Below are 16,104 nucleotides of genomic sequence, written 5' to 3' on the forward strand. Positions count from 1 at the left end.
CACCGTGTCCCTGGAATGAGACCTCGGTGACTCTGCTACTAATCTGGAGTATGTCACCTTGAAAGGTTGAGCCCTTTCTGTAACTCCTCCTCTCTGCATATAAAGGGTTGGGACCCAGAGGTTTCAGGACCAGGCGGTGGCCTCTGTGACCCCCAGAGCTGCAATACTCGCCCGCCTTCTACCTGATCGAGACTACAGCGGATTCATCTCCAAGGTACAGGGTGTTGAACTTGAGTGTGCCTGGGATGGATGTTTATCTTGCCCTTGCTGGGCCGAGTGAAATGGACAGAGTCTTTGTAAGAGCCTGTCTTTTTCAGTCTCTGGGATGCATCTTTCCCTCCGAGCCCCTCTACCTCGCATCTGCTTGGGAATGACTTAGAAATCTTAGTGGGGCTTTTCCATATCTGATATATGTATATTTAATTGGTGTCTTCAAAATGAACTAACCTCCGTGAGAAAGCCAGAAATCGGTGCCAGGGTTCACTTAACATGACTCTGATATGATGAAATACTAGAAAGAAAAACAGTGCCTGTTGAGGAAGAGATGTACAACCCCCAGAACCAATACCCTCCGGTAATGTTTAAGCAGAGATGCTCAGCCACCTGGAGGGCTTCTCAGAGGGCTGATGTTTAAGATCCAGTACTCCATCTGGGGCTTTGGAATTCTAAAAAAGAGCTTCTTAAACTTTAATATGCATGTGAATCATCTAGGGATTAGGTTAAAATGCAGTTTTTGATTCAGATTCTGGTCTTGATAAATTCTATGCTTGCAATAATCTCTAGGTGATGCCCATGCTGGCTCATGGGACAACTGAGTATCAGGGTTCAGGGTTGTTTTGGGGACAGTAAATAATCTTTACTTTTTTAAAAGATTTTATTTATTTATTTGAAAAGAGAGAAGAGAGGAGAAAGGGAACACAAGCAGGGAGAGTGTGAGAGGGAGAAGCAGGCTTCCCACTGAGCAGGAAGCCCGAAGCAGGGGTAGGGCTCCATCCCAGGACCCTGGGGTCCTTACCTGAGCTGAAGGCAGGTGCTTAACAACTGAGCCACCCAGGTGCCCCAAATAATCTTTAAATAATCAATGACTGAATCTTATCCAATCAGCAAAAAGTCAAGGTATGTTTCACTAAAGACAATTCTGTCCTATTTTAAAATTTTTATTTTTACCTGAACATACAGCAAAAAAAGGGACTCTCACGCGCATGCTGGGTTCTATGAAATTTATCAAAAGTGCAGTTCTGTGTAGCTACCATCACAATCAGGATACAGAACAATTCCATCGGTTCCCTCGTTCTGAGCCTCTGTGGTTGTCCTCACTTTCTTCCACTAACCCCAGGCAACTATAGTTTTGTCTTTCCAAGAATGTTCTATAAATGGAATCATAGAGAATATATAGTCTGTTGAGACTGGCTCTTTTCCACCCAGCACGATGCTTTTGAGATTCATCCAAGTTACTGAATGTATCGATAGCTTGTTCCTTTTTATTGCCCCACAGAATTCCATTGTGTGAATGTCTGCCAGTTATTACCCATTCATTCCCTGAAGGGCTATTAGGCTGTTTCCGCTTTTTCACAGTTACAAAGAGAACTGTGTACAAGTACGCAGGTTTCTGCTGGAACTCGAGTTGCCTTTCTCCAGGCAAAATACCTGGGAGTGGGATTGCTATGAATGTTTAACTTTGTAAGAAAGTGCCAAGCTGGTTTCTGGGTTAATACCTGTATTCCGCATCTCCAGCAGGAGAGTATGAGCCTTCCAGTTGCTCCACACCCATCCTCTCCAGCACTAGATAAGGCCAATGATTTTTTTTTTGAAGATTTTTATTTATTTATTTTACAGACAGGGATTACAAGTAGGCAGAGAGAGAGAGAGAGAGAGGAAGGGAAACAGGCTCCCTGCTGAGCAGAGAGCCCGATATGGGGCTCGATCCCAGGACCCCAGGATCATAACCTGAGATGAAGGCAGAGGCTTAACCCACCGAGCCACCCATCCGCCCCAAGGCAAGTGATTTTTATCTGGGCCATTCTTATAGGGGTGTGGTGGTATCACTACCTGGTTTGAATTTGCATTTCCCTAGTGGTTAACGATGTTCAACTCTTTGATGAAGTGTCTGTTAAAGTGCGTTACCCATCTTTCAATTGGTTGTTTGCTTTCATGTTGTTGAATTTCTAGATTTCTTTACGTATTCTGGATACAAACCCTTTGTCATCTCTGTGGTTTGTAAAAATGTTTTTTTCAGTTCCTATCTTCTGTTTCATTCCCTTCACAGTGTCTATTGCAGAACAATTTTTTTTTTCATTTTTTTTACTTTTTACTTTGAAGAAACCCAATTTGTCCATTTTTCTTCTATGGATTGTGCTTTTGATGTCATAACTGAAAACTCTGCCTGCTCCCAAGCCACAACAAAGTCTGTTTTCCGCTAAAAGTTTTACCATTTTAGATTTTTGTATTAGATCTGTGATCTATTTCGAGTTAGTAAGTTCTGGGGTTCAGGTAGAGGTGGCTTCTTTAGGTTTTGACATTTTGGCGTCCTGTTTTTCCAAGGACTTTTGCCAGCCGCACATGACAGCTTTGTAGTAAGTCTTAAACAATCAGGGAACTGATTCAACTTCCACTTCAACTTCATTTTCAAAACTGTTCAGGTACTCTAGACCATTGTGTGTTCACATACGTTTTAGAATCAGTTTGTCTTTAACTATAAAACATTCAGGTTTTAGAGTTGCGACAAATCTACACCTTACTTTTAAGAGAACTTGTGTCCCTGCCATGTTGTCTTCCAATCCATCAGCATGGTACATCTCTCCCTTTACTGAGTTTTTCTTTGATTTCATTCCTCAGCATGTTGCAGGTTTTTTTTAATTATTATTATTTATTTGACAGACAGAGATCACAAGTAGGCAGAGAGGCAGGCAGAGAGAGAGGAAGGGAAGCAGGCTCCCTGCTGAGCAGAGAGCCTGATGCAGGGCGATCCCAGGACCCTGGGATCATGACCTGAGCCAAGGCAGAGGCTTAACCCACTGAGTCACCCAGGCACCCCAGCATTTTGCAGTTTTTGGCAAACATATTTTGTATGTTGTGCTACGTAGGTACCTCAGTATTTCACTTGGGGGAGTTGTTGTAAACGGTGTTGTGTTTTTAATCTCAGTTTCCAGTTGTTCACTGCTAACTTCCACTGATTTTTATGTATTGCTCTCACGTCCTTTACCCTTGCTAGGAATTAGCTCTAGGAATTTTCTTCGTGATGTGCTTCAGGTGCACTAGAAAGGAATCTGTATTCTGCTATCATTGGGTGGGGAGATTTATAAATTACACTTAGATCTAGCTGGCTGGTGATGCTATTCAACTTTTCCTAGATCTGTGACAATTTTCTCTCCACTAGTTCCGTCTCTGGGTCAGGTCCCTGCATGTGCATCCGAGAGGCCAGTTTAGGCATTAGCAACTTCTAGTGGTCTCATTCCCAAGGTCCGCCCCTTCCGTGGTATCTATTCCTGTTATTTCCGGTTCCCTGGACTCCCCTTTGCAGTCCTTTGGCCAGAAACCAGGGCTTTGGTTTCCTGGTCTGCTGAGTGCTTCTGGTGCTGCATTCACATCTGGGGTCAAGTGCAGGAGGTACTGAGAAAAGGAAAGCAGTGGAGGGAGGAAGATCACAGCCCCTCCTTGTGGAGCAAGTTGTGCTGCCCTGGGGATTTTGTGTCTGTGCAGCTGAACTGCTGCGGCCATGGGGTCAATTCCATTGTCGAGCTTCCCTAAAGTCCGAACTTCCTAGAGACCTGAGACAGTAGAAAAAGGAAAAGCACGTGATTTCCCTTCTTCCCTGAACATTATGACTCTCCTTTCTCCCTTGAGTCAGGGAACATGGAGCTCTCTCTGGCTGGGTGCCGCTTCTGGGTCCCCAACCGCTTTGGGTCTGAACTGGGGATCCCAGAGTAAAAATGGGAAACTCAGCACACCACACAGTGCTGATGGGAATTCTGGTCTTCTCCTACCCACCTGTGACTGTTTCCTTTTTTGGAGTGCCCAATCAGCCGCTGTGTGCCTGGGTCCAGTCTTTGGAGCTGCCTTCTTTGGAGAGACGGCGGTGTGGGGATGGGGGGGTGGGGCGGTGGAGTGTGCCATATGCTTCCTCCATTTATCTGGAACCGGAACCCTCTGTTCTATTTCAAGCCATAATCTCCATGAAGCTTTTTGGAATGTTGTGAAAAATCGTCACAAAATGGCCGCTCTTATGAGGTGTTGGATGTGCAAGACTGGTGGCACGTGGTGTCGGCTGGTGTACAAGGAGCCACTCCAGCTGAGGGTCACAGGAATGATCAGTCTAAGTCAACATTCCTTAAAACAAACAAACAAACGGGGCGCCTGGGTGGCTCAGTGGGTTAAAGCCTCTGCCTTCAGCTCAGGTCACGATCCCAGGGTCCTGGGATCGAGCCCTGCATGGGGCTCTCTGCTCAGCAGGGAGCCTGCTTCCCTTCCTCTCTCTCTGTCTGCCTCTCTGCCTACCTGTGATCTCTGTCTGTCAAATAAATAAAAATAAAATCTTTAAAAACAAACAAACAAACAAAAAACCCTCACATTCCTCAACTTGGGTTTAATCCTCTGAGTAGCCTAAGAGCTGGAAAATTAGATGGTTTCATGACATCAGGGCTCACAGGGGAATGAGTGTGCCTCTGGTTTGTGGACTCAATAATGTTAGTTGGCCCTTCGTGCAGCACAGAAGCCTCACAGATGGTCAAAGTTCAACCCTGTCTGTCTAAGTGACCTGCTGTGAATGTGGTCTGTGCTACCCTGCTCTTTAAGCACTAATAGCTTTTGTGAAGTTGAGTTCCTCTTTGTCGCGGAGGTTATGACTTTTCCCAGTTGGTGGTCACAGGCCAGAAGCTGTGCTATTGATTCTCTTGATGGGAGGACACTTGTGGCTGGTGTTCTTGGTCAGAGAGATGGAGAGAACAGAACCGTTTGTTTATCAAGGAGAATCTCCCTGTTTCCAAAGGGCTTTCCAACTATTGACATCTTCTTCATCACGATTCCACAAAGTAGAGTAATTGTCTTCATTTTAGAAGCCAGGGACCCGAAACACCAGTGTTCACAGAAACCCCTGTTACCTGTGGAGGAATGGGCTAACCCCACAGTGAGGGGCTCACAGAGCCTCCCGAGGGCTTAGAACGGGGGGACTTGGATGACTCTCTCTCTAGTCCAAAGACAGAAGACGATTCTTCTCTGCTTTTATGGAGATATCACTTACGTGAATAAAATTCACCAGATTTCTATGTACAGTTTAATTCGTTTTGGCAAACCGTCTCTCGAAACAGGGTATAAAACATTTCCATGACCTTAGAAAGTCCCTGCACCCTTTGCCGTCAGTCCCCTCCCCCGCCCCCACCCCAGGCCACCCCCTCTGCTTCTGCAGGCCTGGAATCAGAGACCCCTGCAGTGTCTCTGCTTCCTTAACCCTGGGGGCTCCCACCCACTCACCCTGCAGGTCCCCTCCCCTGAGACAGGTCAGGTGACTCCTCCTTTGCCCCACCCCCCATCCCAGCTCCTGTCACAGATAGTGCTGTCTGATGAGTCCGCCCCGCTCACTCCCTGTTACACCTGAAGTCACCTGAAAGGAAGTCTGTATTAGCCTGATATCAGCCCTTGGGGATTGGGGGCTTAGAAGTCCCATATATCTTTTTAAATTTATTTTATTTATTTTAGGGGCGTCTGGATATCTCAGATGGTTAAGCGTCTGCCTTTGGCTCAGGTCATGGTCTCAGCATCCTAGGATCAAGTCCTGCATCAGGCTCCCTGCTCAGTGAGGAGTCTGGGTCTCCCTCTCCTTCTGCCTCCCCCCCTGCTCTTGCTGTCTCTCACACTCTCTGTCTCTCTTTCTGTCAAATAAATAAATAAAATCTTTTAAATTTTTATTTATTTTAGAGAGAGAGAATGTGGGGAAAGGGGCAGAAGGAGAGAGAGAGACTCTCAGGCAGACTCCTTGCGGAGTGCAGAACCTGATGTGGGGCTCGATCTCACAACCCTGATATCACGACCCGGGCCAAAACCAAGAGTTGGCCACTTAACCTACTGAACCATCCAGACGCTCCTAGGAATCCCAGATATCTTTATACGCACTCTTTCCTCTTGTACTTCTGTGTTTTCCTAAAAGTTGTCATTAATTTTGTTTCCTTGATGCTACCCCACTGGGGACAGCAGCTGCTACCGGTTCTGGTCATACTGGGGACAATGACTGGAAGAGGTTGGTAAGAAGATGAGGTAATTTGTCGAACAGTAAAATGCACTTTTTCTTAGAGTATATCTTGCTTGTTTTTACCATGGTGCCACCTGCATTTTCCAGCAAAACAGCTGGTTAGGTTGTAAACAAACACGGGGGAGATAGGAGTGGAGACAGGCTCCAGTCTTCACCCCACTGGGAACTCTGCACCTCCTTGGGAAAACACACATCTTCCTTCTTACACATGTAGGCACCTCCCAATGAATGGGCGTGGTGAGGCTCATCTCTGAGGTGTCAGAGGCGAACGGACAGAAGAAAGACACCACTCAGGGGCGCCTGGGTGGCTCAGTCTGTTGGGTGTCCGATTCTTAGTCTCAGCTCAGGTCCTGATCTCATGGGTCATGGCATCGAGAGCCAAGTCAGGCTCCCTGCTCAGTGCAACATCTGCTCAAGATTTTCTCTCCCCCTCCTTCTGCCCCTCCCACTTGTGCTCTCTCTCTGAAATAAATAAATCTTAAAAAAAAATGACACCAATCAGAAGCTTTTATCAAAAAAAGAAGAAGAAGAAGAAGAAGAAGAAGAAGCTTTTATCAAATGCTCCACTGAGTATGATGCTGTATAGGACACTGTCCAATCCCCAAATCTGAAAATCTTCAGCCTTGTCATCTAAGTGTTCCTAAATAGTGCCCAGCAGACCGGAGACAAAGCGTAATGAACCTCCGCCACAGACTCAAGAAGCCAAACATTCAATATTATGTACAAATAAGGAAAAGTGACACTTAATTTAGGGTTTTGGCAACTATAGTCTATTAGCTGCGGCTTGTGATGTCCCTGTGCCAGACCACAGTCTGAGAAAATCAGAGGGGCCAGGACTGGGTTCACCAGCGTCCAGCAACAGAGCGTGATGCTTGACACACGTTTGCGTTAGGCATTTTCATGAACGTGATCTGATTTAATCTTCATAACAATCCCATTTCACAGATGACAAAACTGAGGTGCAGAACACACGAAGGAGAATCCCAGAGCTTTGGAGTGACCCCGGCAGAGTGCCCAAGCTCCTCTCTCTTACCCTCCTGCTTGTCGTAACGTGACTCTGGGTCCCCAGGGTGAGCCAGGAGCGCGCCACCTTAAGCCGGCTGGCAGGCGTGTCTGCATAGCTGCTACGGGCAAGAGGAGGTTTCATGAAATATCCGATTCCAGGAGCTGCCAAGACAGGATAACAGAGGAGCGGCAAACCAGGCACAGGGTGTGGCTTGGGGAAGGGAGAGGCCCAGACAGACCCTGAGTCTCTCTGTAGCAAAGAGAGAGAGACAGAGGGAGAGCTGGAGAGGGCAGGGCGCTCTGAGGAGGGCTGGGAAGCCCAGTGGGCATTTGCAGCAGGTTTGGGAGGCCAGCCCTGACCGGGGCACAGAGTGAGTCCGCATCTTTAAGAGGGGTGTAGAGTACATTACATTCATGGCTGCAAATGGGCCCAGTTTTCCCCAAACTCTTCTTTCCTCTGTCCAGCAGGGCCCAAGAGAAAGTGTTCTGATGTTCACGGGTGGAGCGGGAATGGGCTCCCTGCCGGGCACAGGTGTCTCCCTCCCCTGTGATGCGCGCCTGGCCCTGGGCACTGGGTCTGTATTCTGCTCTTAGTGACTCTCCTGACCTGGGGCCCCAGAAGCTCAGCCCAAAAGGGGCCTGGAGCAGATGGAGTGTGAGTGGTTTCCACAGCTTGTTGCCCACGTTCCACCAACCAGCCTTGGTGCGCTCATGCGCTTGGTGGGAGGCCTCCTTTGTTTTCAACAATCTCTTCACCTGCCTCCTACATCCATAGGTCTGGAACCCCCCCCAGACCCAAACACAGCTAGGGTATCCAGGCGAGCTGTTGTGAAGTGCCCGACATTGGACACAGTCCGTGTTCAGGCTCGGGGTTCTATTTTCCTAAATAAATGAAAAAAACCTTCAGAGTAAAATGAGCCCTCCAAATTTGGGGGGGGAGACAAAAAAATCAAAAGAGCATTTACCTCCCCAAAGTGACTCTCTCCGGAATGCCAGAAGCTTCAGATAAACTCAAAATGATCAAGATCAGAGAATTCTTTCCTTTGCCCTCCCCCACCCCTCCACCTCCCAACCCCCAGAGAAACAGCCCTACAGCATCCTGCCAGGTTCTCCAGGCCCAGTGGGCAGGCAAGGTGACAGGGGACAGCCCCTCCCACTTTCCCTACACAATTTTCCCTCAATGTCTGCAGCATTGCAAAGGGACCCCACCACTCCCAGGCCAGCCCTTCCAGAGAGAGATAATAAATCCCCCCCAGCAGAAGGGGGGATTTACTCAATTCAACAGATAATTATTGAACACCATGACACGCCCAAGACATTGAAGTAAAACAGGAAAAATCCTCATTTCCGAAAAATTCTGCTCTGCGCTGGGGGGCTGGCTGCCATCAATGAGCTCTTTCCAATTTTGCCAGGAACATATGAGATCACTGAGCCCTTCCAGGAGGTAAGAAAATCACTCACCTCCTTCGTGGGGAACAGTTGGGGGCAGGGGATGGAGCCTGGGCTCTGAGTGTGACAGCTGCCCCACTTCCCGTCTGAATGACTTGAAAAAGTCAAACTACCTCCAAGCCTCAGTTTTCTTACCCGCAAAACGGGGAAACAGTGCCTACTTTGCAAAGATGGCTGTGAAATCCCTGTGCCTCTATGCCCAGCCCTCCCCACCTCAGCTACCTTGGAACCAACACTGGACACAGACGTGACTACCTCACAAGAGGACACAATCCAAGATGGCAGTTCTCACCTTGGCTACACGGGGAACTTTCAAAAACCTGGATGCCCAGACCACATGGTAGGCTGCTATGAACCCCGGGCGTCAGGTTTTCACAAAGCTCCCTGAGAGATTCCAGTGGGCAGCCAAGGTCAACAGCCACTGATCCAGCATGAAAGGGAAGTGGAATGATTTCAACTCTACAGAAAGTTGGGCGAGGTTATTATTACTCACTGTTAATTATAATATTATGCCCTGTACAATTTGAGGTTTACAAATGACATGTTATATTTATTCAGAAATTTATACAATTCTAAATAGTTTCACATTTATGATCAAATTTCATCTTCAGAGAAATTTTTCTAAAGATTTTATTGATTTACTTGAGAGTGAGTGAGAGAGAAAGAGCACCAGCCCGGGAATAGGCAGAGGGAGAGGGAGAAGCAGACTCTGCTGAGCAGGGAGCCCAATGTAGGGCTCGATCCCAGGACCCCAGGATCAAGACCTGAGCCCAAGGCAGACGCTTAACAGATTGAGCCGCCCATGCATCCCTTCAGAGAAATGTTAAAGCTGAGAAACTGAGGCCTGGAGAATTTATCGGCAAGCAGAAGATGTCAAGTGAATGGACAAACAGGTCCAGAGTCAACATCTGGCTTGAAACCCTCTCCATCCACCCTGTCCCAGCATCCCCATTGATTTCTATGGCGAGCTATGGTCTAGACCCGTAGGCTGAGTGCCAGACTCTGGGTCCAGATGTCCGTTCAGTATTCCCCCGCCCCCACCACACACACACACAATGTTAGCACCCAGGCAGTTCAAACTGCCCAGCACTGCTCAAGACCCCTCCCCTGTTTCCCATCTGTGCACAGGCATTCAAGTCTCAGGCACCCCCTCACCTGCATTTGATGAGTGAACTTGGCCACGCCCAAGATGCCTCATGAACCCGTCCACTTTCCATTAACCTGGCCTCCACCGCCTGGTCATGGCTTCTCCCTGGGCATTTCCAATAGCCCGCTGCTCCTCCCCCTTCACTCTTCACCCATACAGTACCTGCTTCTGGCCTGTCCGCTGGCCCCACTCAGGTCTGGGAGTTGGGCAGGGTTTCTTCGTGTAGAACGGCGAGCATTCTGGAGTGTCTAACAGGTAGAGCCCCATAGAAAAGCGCATGCACCCAAATCTGCCTGCTCCCAGGGCATCAGACACAGGCACGACTTTGTGTAACAAACCCCTTCCGCGAAGGGCTCAAGAAAACATTCAGTAGCGTGCGGCCTGCCTTCTGAATCGGGGGACCACAGGCAGGTCCTGAAACTCCTCTCATGTCTCACCACTAACACGAGGACGGGAACGCCCACTCCCGGGGATGCTGAGATAATGAAACAGACCGAGCACCCTAGGCCTCGCGCGCAACACCTGCTGGTAGGAGGCTGAGAAGGCCCATGATTCTCAGATGGGAGAAAGGGAGGAGGAAGGAAGGTGAGAGGTATTTCCCAGGAGCGTGGGCATTCACATCACTGTATCTTGGCAGTAGGTGGGGAGACCGTGACGTCATTCCCCAGGTGAGGTTCGGCGGCTGGCCAGGGTCCCCTTCCAACACGTGGCTAGGGTTGGATCCACAGACTCTCTGCCCTCCAGAGTCTGCGGGAGCGTGTTCCACGGGGGTTCCCTGACATCTCCTTTTCCAGGGGATGAACAATCAGTACGTCCGCCGAGAGGTCTTCTGCGGGAACACCTGTCACGAGCTCAAGCGCTTCTGGGAGCGGGAGATTGGCAAGCAGACCTACTACCGGGAATACGAGGAGTATCGCCTGGGAAGAAGTGCCCTGAGAAAGTATGTCTACTTTGTCTCCTTTGTCTACTTTTTTTCAAATTAGTTTTTAAAAATAGACTTTATTTGGGGGGCGTCTGGGTGGCTCAGTCCATTAAGCGTCAGCCTCTTGATGTCAGCTCAGGTCATGATCTCAGGGTCGTGGGATGGAGCCCCTGTGGGAGTCTGCTTAAGATTCTCCCTCTCCCTCTGCCCCTACCCCCCATTCATGCACATGCGTGCTCTCTCTCTAAAATAAATAAATAAAATCTTTTAAAAAAATCAAAATAGACTTTATTTTTTAGGGCAGTTTTAGGTTCACAGCAAAATTAAGCAGAAAGTAGAATTTGCATAGATCCCACTCCCCCCCCATCAATGTCTCCACCACAAACACATCACCACCTTTATTTTCTTTTTTTAGAACAAAACAGCTTTCCCTGGAAGAATGCCAGACTGGCATCTTAGAGGACATAATTATTTCCATTTTCCTTGCATATGTTCCTGTCACCACCCAGGTTGTGGGCAGTAATGTTAACCATTCTTGCACGTTAACAAATGGACACTTTGATGCATATCTTTGTAAATGGAAAAATCTCTCCTCTCTGTCCCCGTTTCTAGGGCATGAGGGTTGCACTAAATCTGGGGAACAGGTTAGCTGATGTGTCCATGAAAAGCAGCCAAGCAAAGGAGAGAGTGATCCAGGCTTAGTGCTCGTTTGGGTGAAGACACAGGAGGCCCCGCAGGGTTCTCTGAGGGAGGCCCATGGGCTGTCACCCCTCTACTGCCCATCCCTGCGCCGGCCACATGCCAGTCTGCCCCCTGTAGAGCAGTAATGAACTTGGGCAAACTGGGGTTGCCATGGCTGTGAGAACAGGGGCAGCCCACCACTCTCACACACTGCCTCCACTTCAGGGAGCCAGTGAGGGACCCGCCCTTCTGGGTCCGCTGTGCCCTCATGGAACGGCTCAGCTGCTGTCTGTTTGCAAAGGACACAGCCAGGGGTGGTGGGACAGCTGTGTGCTGGCCCGACAGCGGGGCCATGACTCCACCTGAGTATTCGTGCTGGGCTGATGATATGCACCAGTTCACACCACTGAAACTCACAGTTGCCTTCCAAACTCCTTCCTGAGCCCTAGACAGGAACTGGCCTCTTCCACACGTGGAGACCTGCTCGGCCATATTCCTGGCCCCAGGTGAGGAGGAGAAGCAGGCTGTCCTACCTGCTGGAGGGTCGTGTTAGGGAGTATCCTCCAGGGATTCTCTAAGAAACTGAGGTGGATGGACAGTTAGTCATTTCTGTGGTCCCTGCTATCTCCCTTCCCCAGGCCAGGCCACTCAGCATGCTGCCCACGCTGCGCATATGTGTGCGTCCCCGCTGTGCATAGCCTTGCCCCCCCCCCCACTCCCAGGAACACGCAGACGGTCTCAGGTGCAGGAGAACTGTTTGAAGAAGATGCAGAAAGCGAGGTGCATGCCGAGGGGTGAGCAAATCAGCAAAGAAACAAACCACAGTTCGTTAAAAATATGAAAATATATGTGCACAGTGTTCCATCCATGCACTTAACACAAGACTGCAGGAAATAAGTTTTCTGGCTGGTGGGATGGCGAGACTTGAGTTTATCCTTCTCCTCCCTTCCCATATGAACCATGCACCCCCCTCCGGAGGGTCTCTGCCCTCACCCGCTAATCTGTCTTGTCCCTGCACAAAATGGAAAAGACTGTCCCAGTTCATTAGGTGGTTGCCAGGCAGGGACAGGAAAACACACCTAAGGTCAGTTCGCCTGCATCCTGAGCTCGGCCACTTAGTCCAGGATTGAAGGCAGCAGAGGCAGCATGCCAGGGGAGAGTGAATGACAGATCTCCCTGTGCCTTGGTTTCTCCCTGTTACTTTTACCACAGACACTAAGAGGAAAGTGCTGTTGGAGAGTCCTTGCCCTCCATCAGACGGGAGCGGGCAGTCAATAGTGTTGTTCAAGTGTTCCATGGCCTGACTGATGTCTTGACAGCTGGAAAATGATTATGGAAATCTTCAGCCTTAATTGCAGATTTGTCTGTTTCTCCTTACAGCTCTGTCTCATTTCACTCCGTGTATTTTGAAGCTCTGTTTTTATACAAACACTTAGGATTGTTATATCCTCTTGAAAAATTGACCCCCTTATTGCAAAACAACGATCTTTCTCTCTGGTAGTGTTCTTGCCTTTGAAATCTACCTTGTCTGGCTTGACTACAACTACTTGGCTTTCTTTGATTGGGGTTAAGGTGGAATCTATTCCCATCCTTTGCTACAGGATTTCTGTTCCCTTAGTGCCCACAGTTCTTAGTCACGCCCCCTGGAAGAATGAAGGCGTAGATCAGATAAAGAGTGGTGGACAGCAAAGCAAAGTTTATTGAGCCATAGTATAAAGCTCCCGGAGAGGGAGGGGACCCAGGAGGGTTGCCATTTGGGCATTCAAATCTACAGGGTTTAAAAACTCTTTAGAGGAACTATCTTGAGCATCCTGAGTGTGGGTCCCTGTGGATTGGCCACTAAGCTGTGCCAGTCAGGGCTTTGCTCATGCCCCTGTCTACCATGGGGTCATTGTTCCTGTGTTGCAAGTCTTTGGGGCTGACATCTGGAGACGAACTGCCTCACCTTGCAATAGTGACCGATGTTGTTTTATTTCAGGATGTTTAGCAAGTCACTCCCACAGAGGCTGCTGGACAGGATGCTAGCGTGGTCTTGTCTGAGCTGTCCCAGCTTCTTTTGCTTTCTTGCTGGGGACCCTGGACCCAACTCCCTAAGTGTCCAGTTAACTCCTAACACTTTTAATTTTAACCTATTGCCACCTTCATATAAAAAGTGATTTTCTTGCAGGTGACATCTATTTCAACATTGGTTCTTATTCAATTTGATGATCCTGCCTTTTTTTTTTTAAGAGGTATTTATTTATTTGATTATTTGACAGAGAGAGACACAGCGAGAGAGGGGACACAAGCAGGAGGAGTGGAAGAGGGAGAAGCAGGCTTCCCGCCAAGCTGGGAGCCCAATGTGGGGCTCGATCCCAGGACCCTGGGATCGTGACCTGAGCCAAAGGCAGATGCTTAATGACTGAGCCACCCAGGCACTCCTGATGATCCTGCATTTCAGTTGAGTGGCTCACATCATTAACGCTAACTGGTGCATTGGGTTTAAATCCGCCATCTTGTTGTTTGTCTCCCGTTCTCTCATCTGTTCTTCATTCCTTTCTTTTCCTGCCTTCTTTGGGGTTAATTAAATATTTGTCATGATTTCATGTTATCTTCTCTGTTGGCTTTTCCACAATATCTCCTGGTGTTATTTTAGGGGTTGCTTTAGGGTTTCTGTCACGGTGTACCTTCTAGTGCCACATGGTCCCCTGTAGGGCACAAGAGGCTTCTAGCCACACAAACCCCCACTGCTCACCCCCGGCCTTTGTGCAAAGGAGGGCTCTGCTCCCACATTTGTCACAAACCCCACACAGCATCATTAACAGGTTTGCTCTAGACACTGATTAGCTTTTACGGAGAGTCAAGTTGTGGGGGAAAATGACTAATATACCCACACAGTCACCTTCTCAGGGGCCCTTCCCTCCATCCTTCAGATTCCGATTTCTACCTGAAGTCATTTCCCTTCGTCTTGATGGATTTCCCTTAACTTGTCCTGTAGGGACAGGCTGCTGGTGACAAATTCTTTCAGTCTTTATATGGCTGAGGACATCTTTTTTTACCTCTGTTTTTTTGAAAGATAGCTTGGCTGAGTAAACAATTCTAGATGCACAGAGGTGTCCCCCCACCCTGTACTGTGTGTGTGTGTGTGTGTGTGTGTGTGTGTTTCCTTCATTTTTAAGGAATCTCTACACCCAGCATGAGACTCAAACACCCAACCCCCGAGATCAAGAGTAAGTTGCGTGTTCTACCCACTGAGTCAGCCAGGCGCCCCTCTCCCTGTACTTGAAAGACATTACACTCTCAAGGGAAAAGTTTGAAGGATTAAGACTAGACGAGGCTGGGCAGAAGTAAGAGCTAAAGATATACCTATAAAACATAAAATATGCATATATTTAAATTTCGAGTCCTCTGCATACCTTTTAAAACCTGAATACGCATGCACACATACACACACACACACACACACACACACAGATACACCTTCAGGAGGGGGAAGGCATCCCCAGACCAAGCACCACGGACATGGTTGCTCTGCTTGCTGTTTGGTTTCTATTTTCAGGCTCAGAGAGGAATGGAGGCAGAGACTGGAAGCAAAGCTGAGGTTGCGGAACAATCTAGATGAGACCGAAAAGCGGGCAAATGTGGGCCGGGAGCTTCTTGCTTCGCTGACACAAGAGGATTCAAAGCCTTGAGGTGCTTCTACCAGGAGAAGTCAGTGCAAATGGCCGAGTCCCTGAGCTATGCCAGACGGATGTCACACTCCCCCCGACCTGTGATGGGTCTACCTGCTCATGCCCCCCACCCCGCCCCAGGCCCCAAGGAATGATCAGCCAAGTCAGCCCGTTCCCCATGGGCTCAGGATATTAGTCCAAGTATCCCTAAAGACCAGATTATTTCATACCAGAGCTCCATGCAGCATTCTTTATTTCCACATAATTAATTACCTCCTAATTTTAAAATCTACATATTTTAAATTCTAAGCACATGCCAGGGGTGACAGTGTGGGGGGCGGTTTGGGAGCTGATCTTCATGGTCCTACTTTAAACATTGCCCACCGGTGTCTTTCCACATCTCTCCTAGAAACAGTTTCCCGTGATCCTTTCTGTTATTTTCTTTTTATGAGAAGAGAAACGCACCCGTCTGCAGAAGTAGCTGTATTGTAAACAGTTGTAAAAATAAGGTTTTGCCAAGAAACTGATCTAATGTGATTGCTCCTTCCTGGGGGTTTAATTTGGTTCCCTCAAAGCACGGTTGCTGGAACTGTTCGATCAGATCGGGATAATTTTAATAAAGCTCGGTTGTCCGGGAACCACGGATGTGTGCCCTCTGTGTTTCATGGCTTATTTTAAATCCCCACACGCTTGCACTGGCCAGCTCTCTGTCAGCTCAGCTCACATGTATCTGGCCATCCCAGTAAAGTGTTTGCCATCTACGTTCTAGACTTTGAAATGTCACGGTCACTCCCCAGCCTTCTCCCAGGTCCCCAGTAAAGGATTGCTCCTTCCCAAAGCACGAACTGAAACTGGGCCTTGGCAACAGTTTTCAGCCAAGATAAGGGCTCCGAGGACCATGTTATAAAGTATCTGGAAGCTGTAGGCTGTACAAACACAGACAGCAAAGCAGGGGCGATTCTGGATAGCGGCAAGTGTGGCCATCTCGTGCTCTAAGGGCCCCAGTGTG

General features: G+C 48.5%; 1 protein-coding gene across 1 annotated transcript; it reads left to right on the plus strand.

Annotated features, from left to right (window-relative positions):
- Positions 1 to 82: 82 nt before the first annotated feature.
- FAM240A (family with sequence similarity 240 member A) lies at positions 83 to 15,732 on the plus strand. Its single transcript, XM_045989877.1, has 3 exons — positions 83 to 214; positions 10,637 to 10,782; positions 14,984 to 15,732. Exons 2-3 carry the CDS (start codon positions 10,640 to 10,642, stop codon positions 15,114 to 15,116), a joined length of 276 nt encoding a protein of 91 aa, XP_045845833.1. The 5' UTR covers positions 83 to 214; positions 10,637 to 10,639; the 3' UTR covers positions 15,117 to 15,732.
- Positions 15,733 to 16,104: the final 372 nt, after the last annotated feature.

This window comes from Meles meles, chromosome 20, assembly GCF_922984935.1.
Source record: "Meles meles chromosome 20, mMelMel3.1 paternal haplotype, whole genome shotgun sequence".
Lineage (NCBI taxonomy): Eukaryota > Metazoa > Chordata > Mammalia > Carnivora > Mustelidae > Meles > Meles meles.

Coding starts and splice junctions, on each gene's coding strand:
- FAM240A (XM_045989877.1), top strand. CDS start 10,640: ATGAACAATCAGTACGTCCGCCGAGAGGTCTTCTGCGGGAACACCTGT. Junction 10,783..14,983: donor GGAAGAAGTGCCCTGAGAAA/GTATGTCTACTT, acceptor TTCTATTTTCAG/GCTCAGAGAGGAATGGAGGC.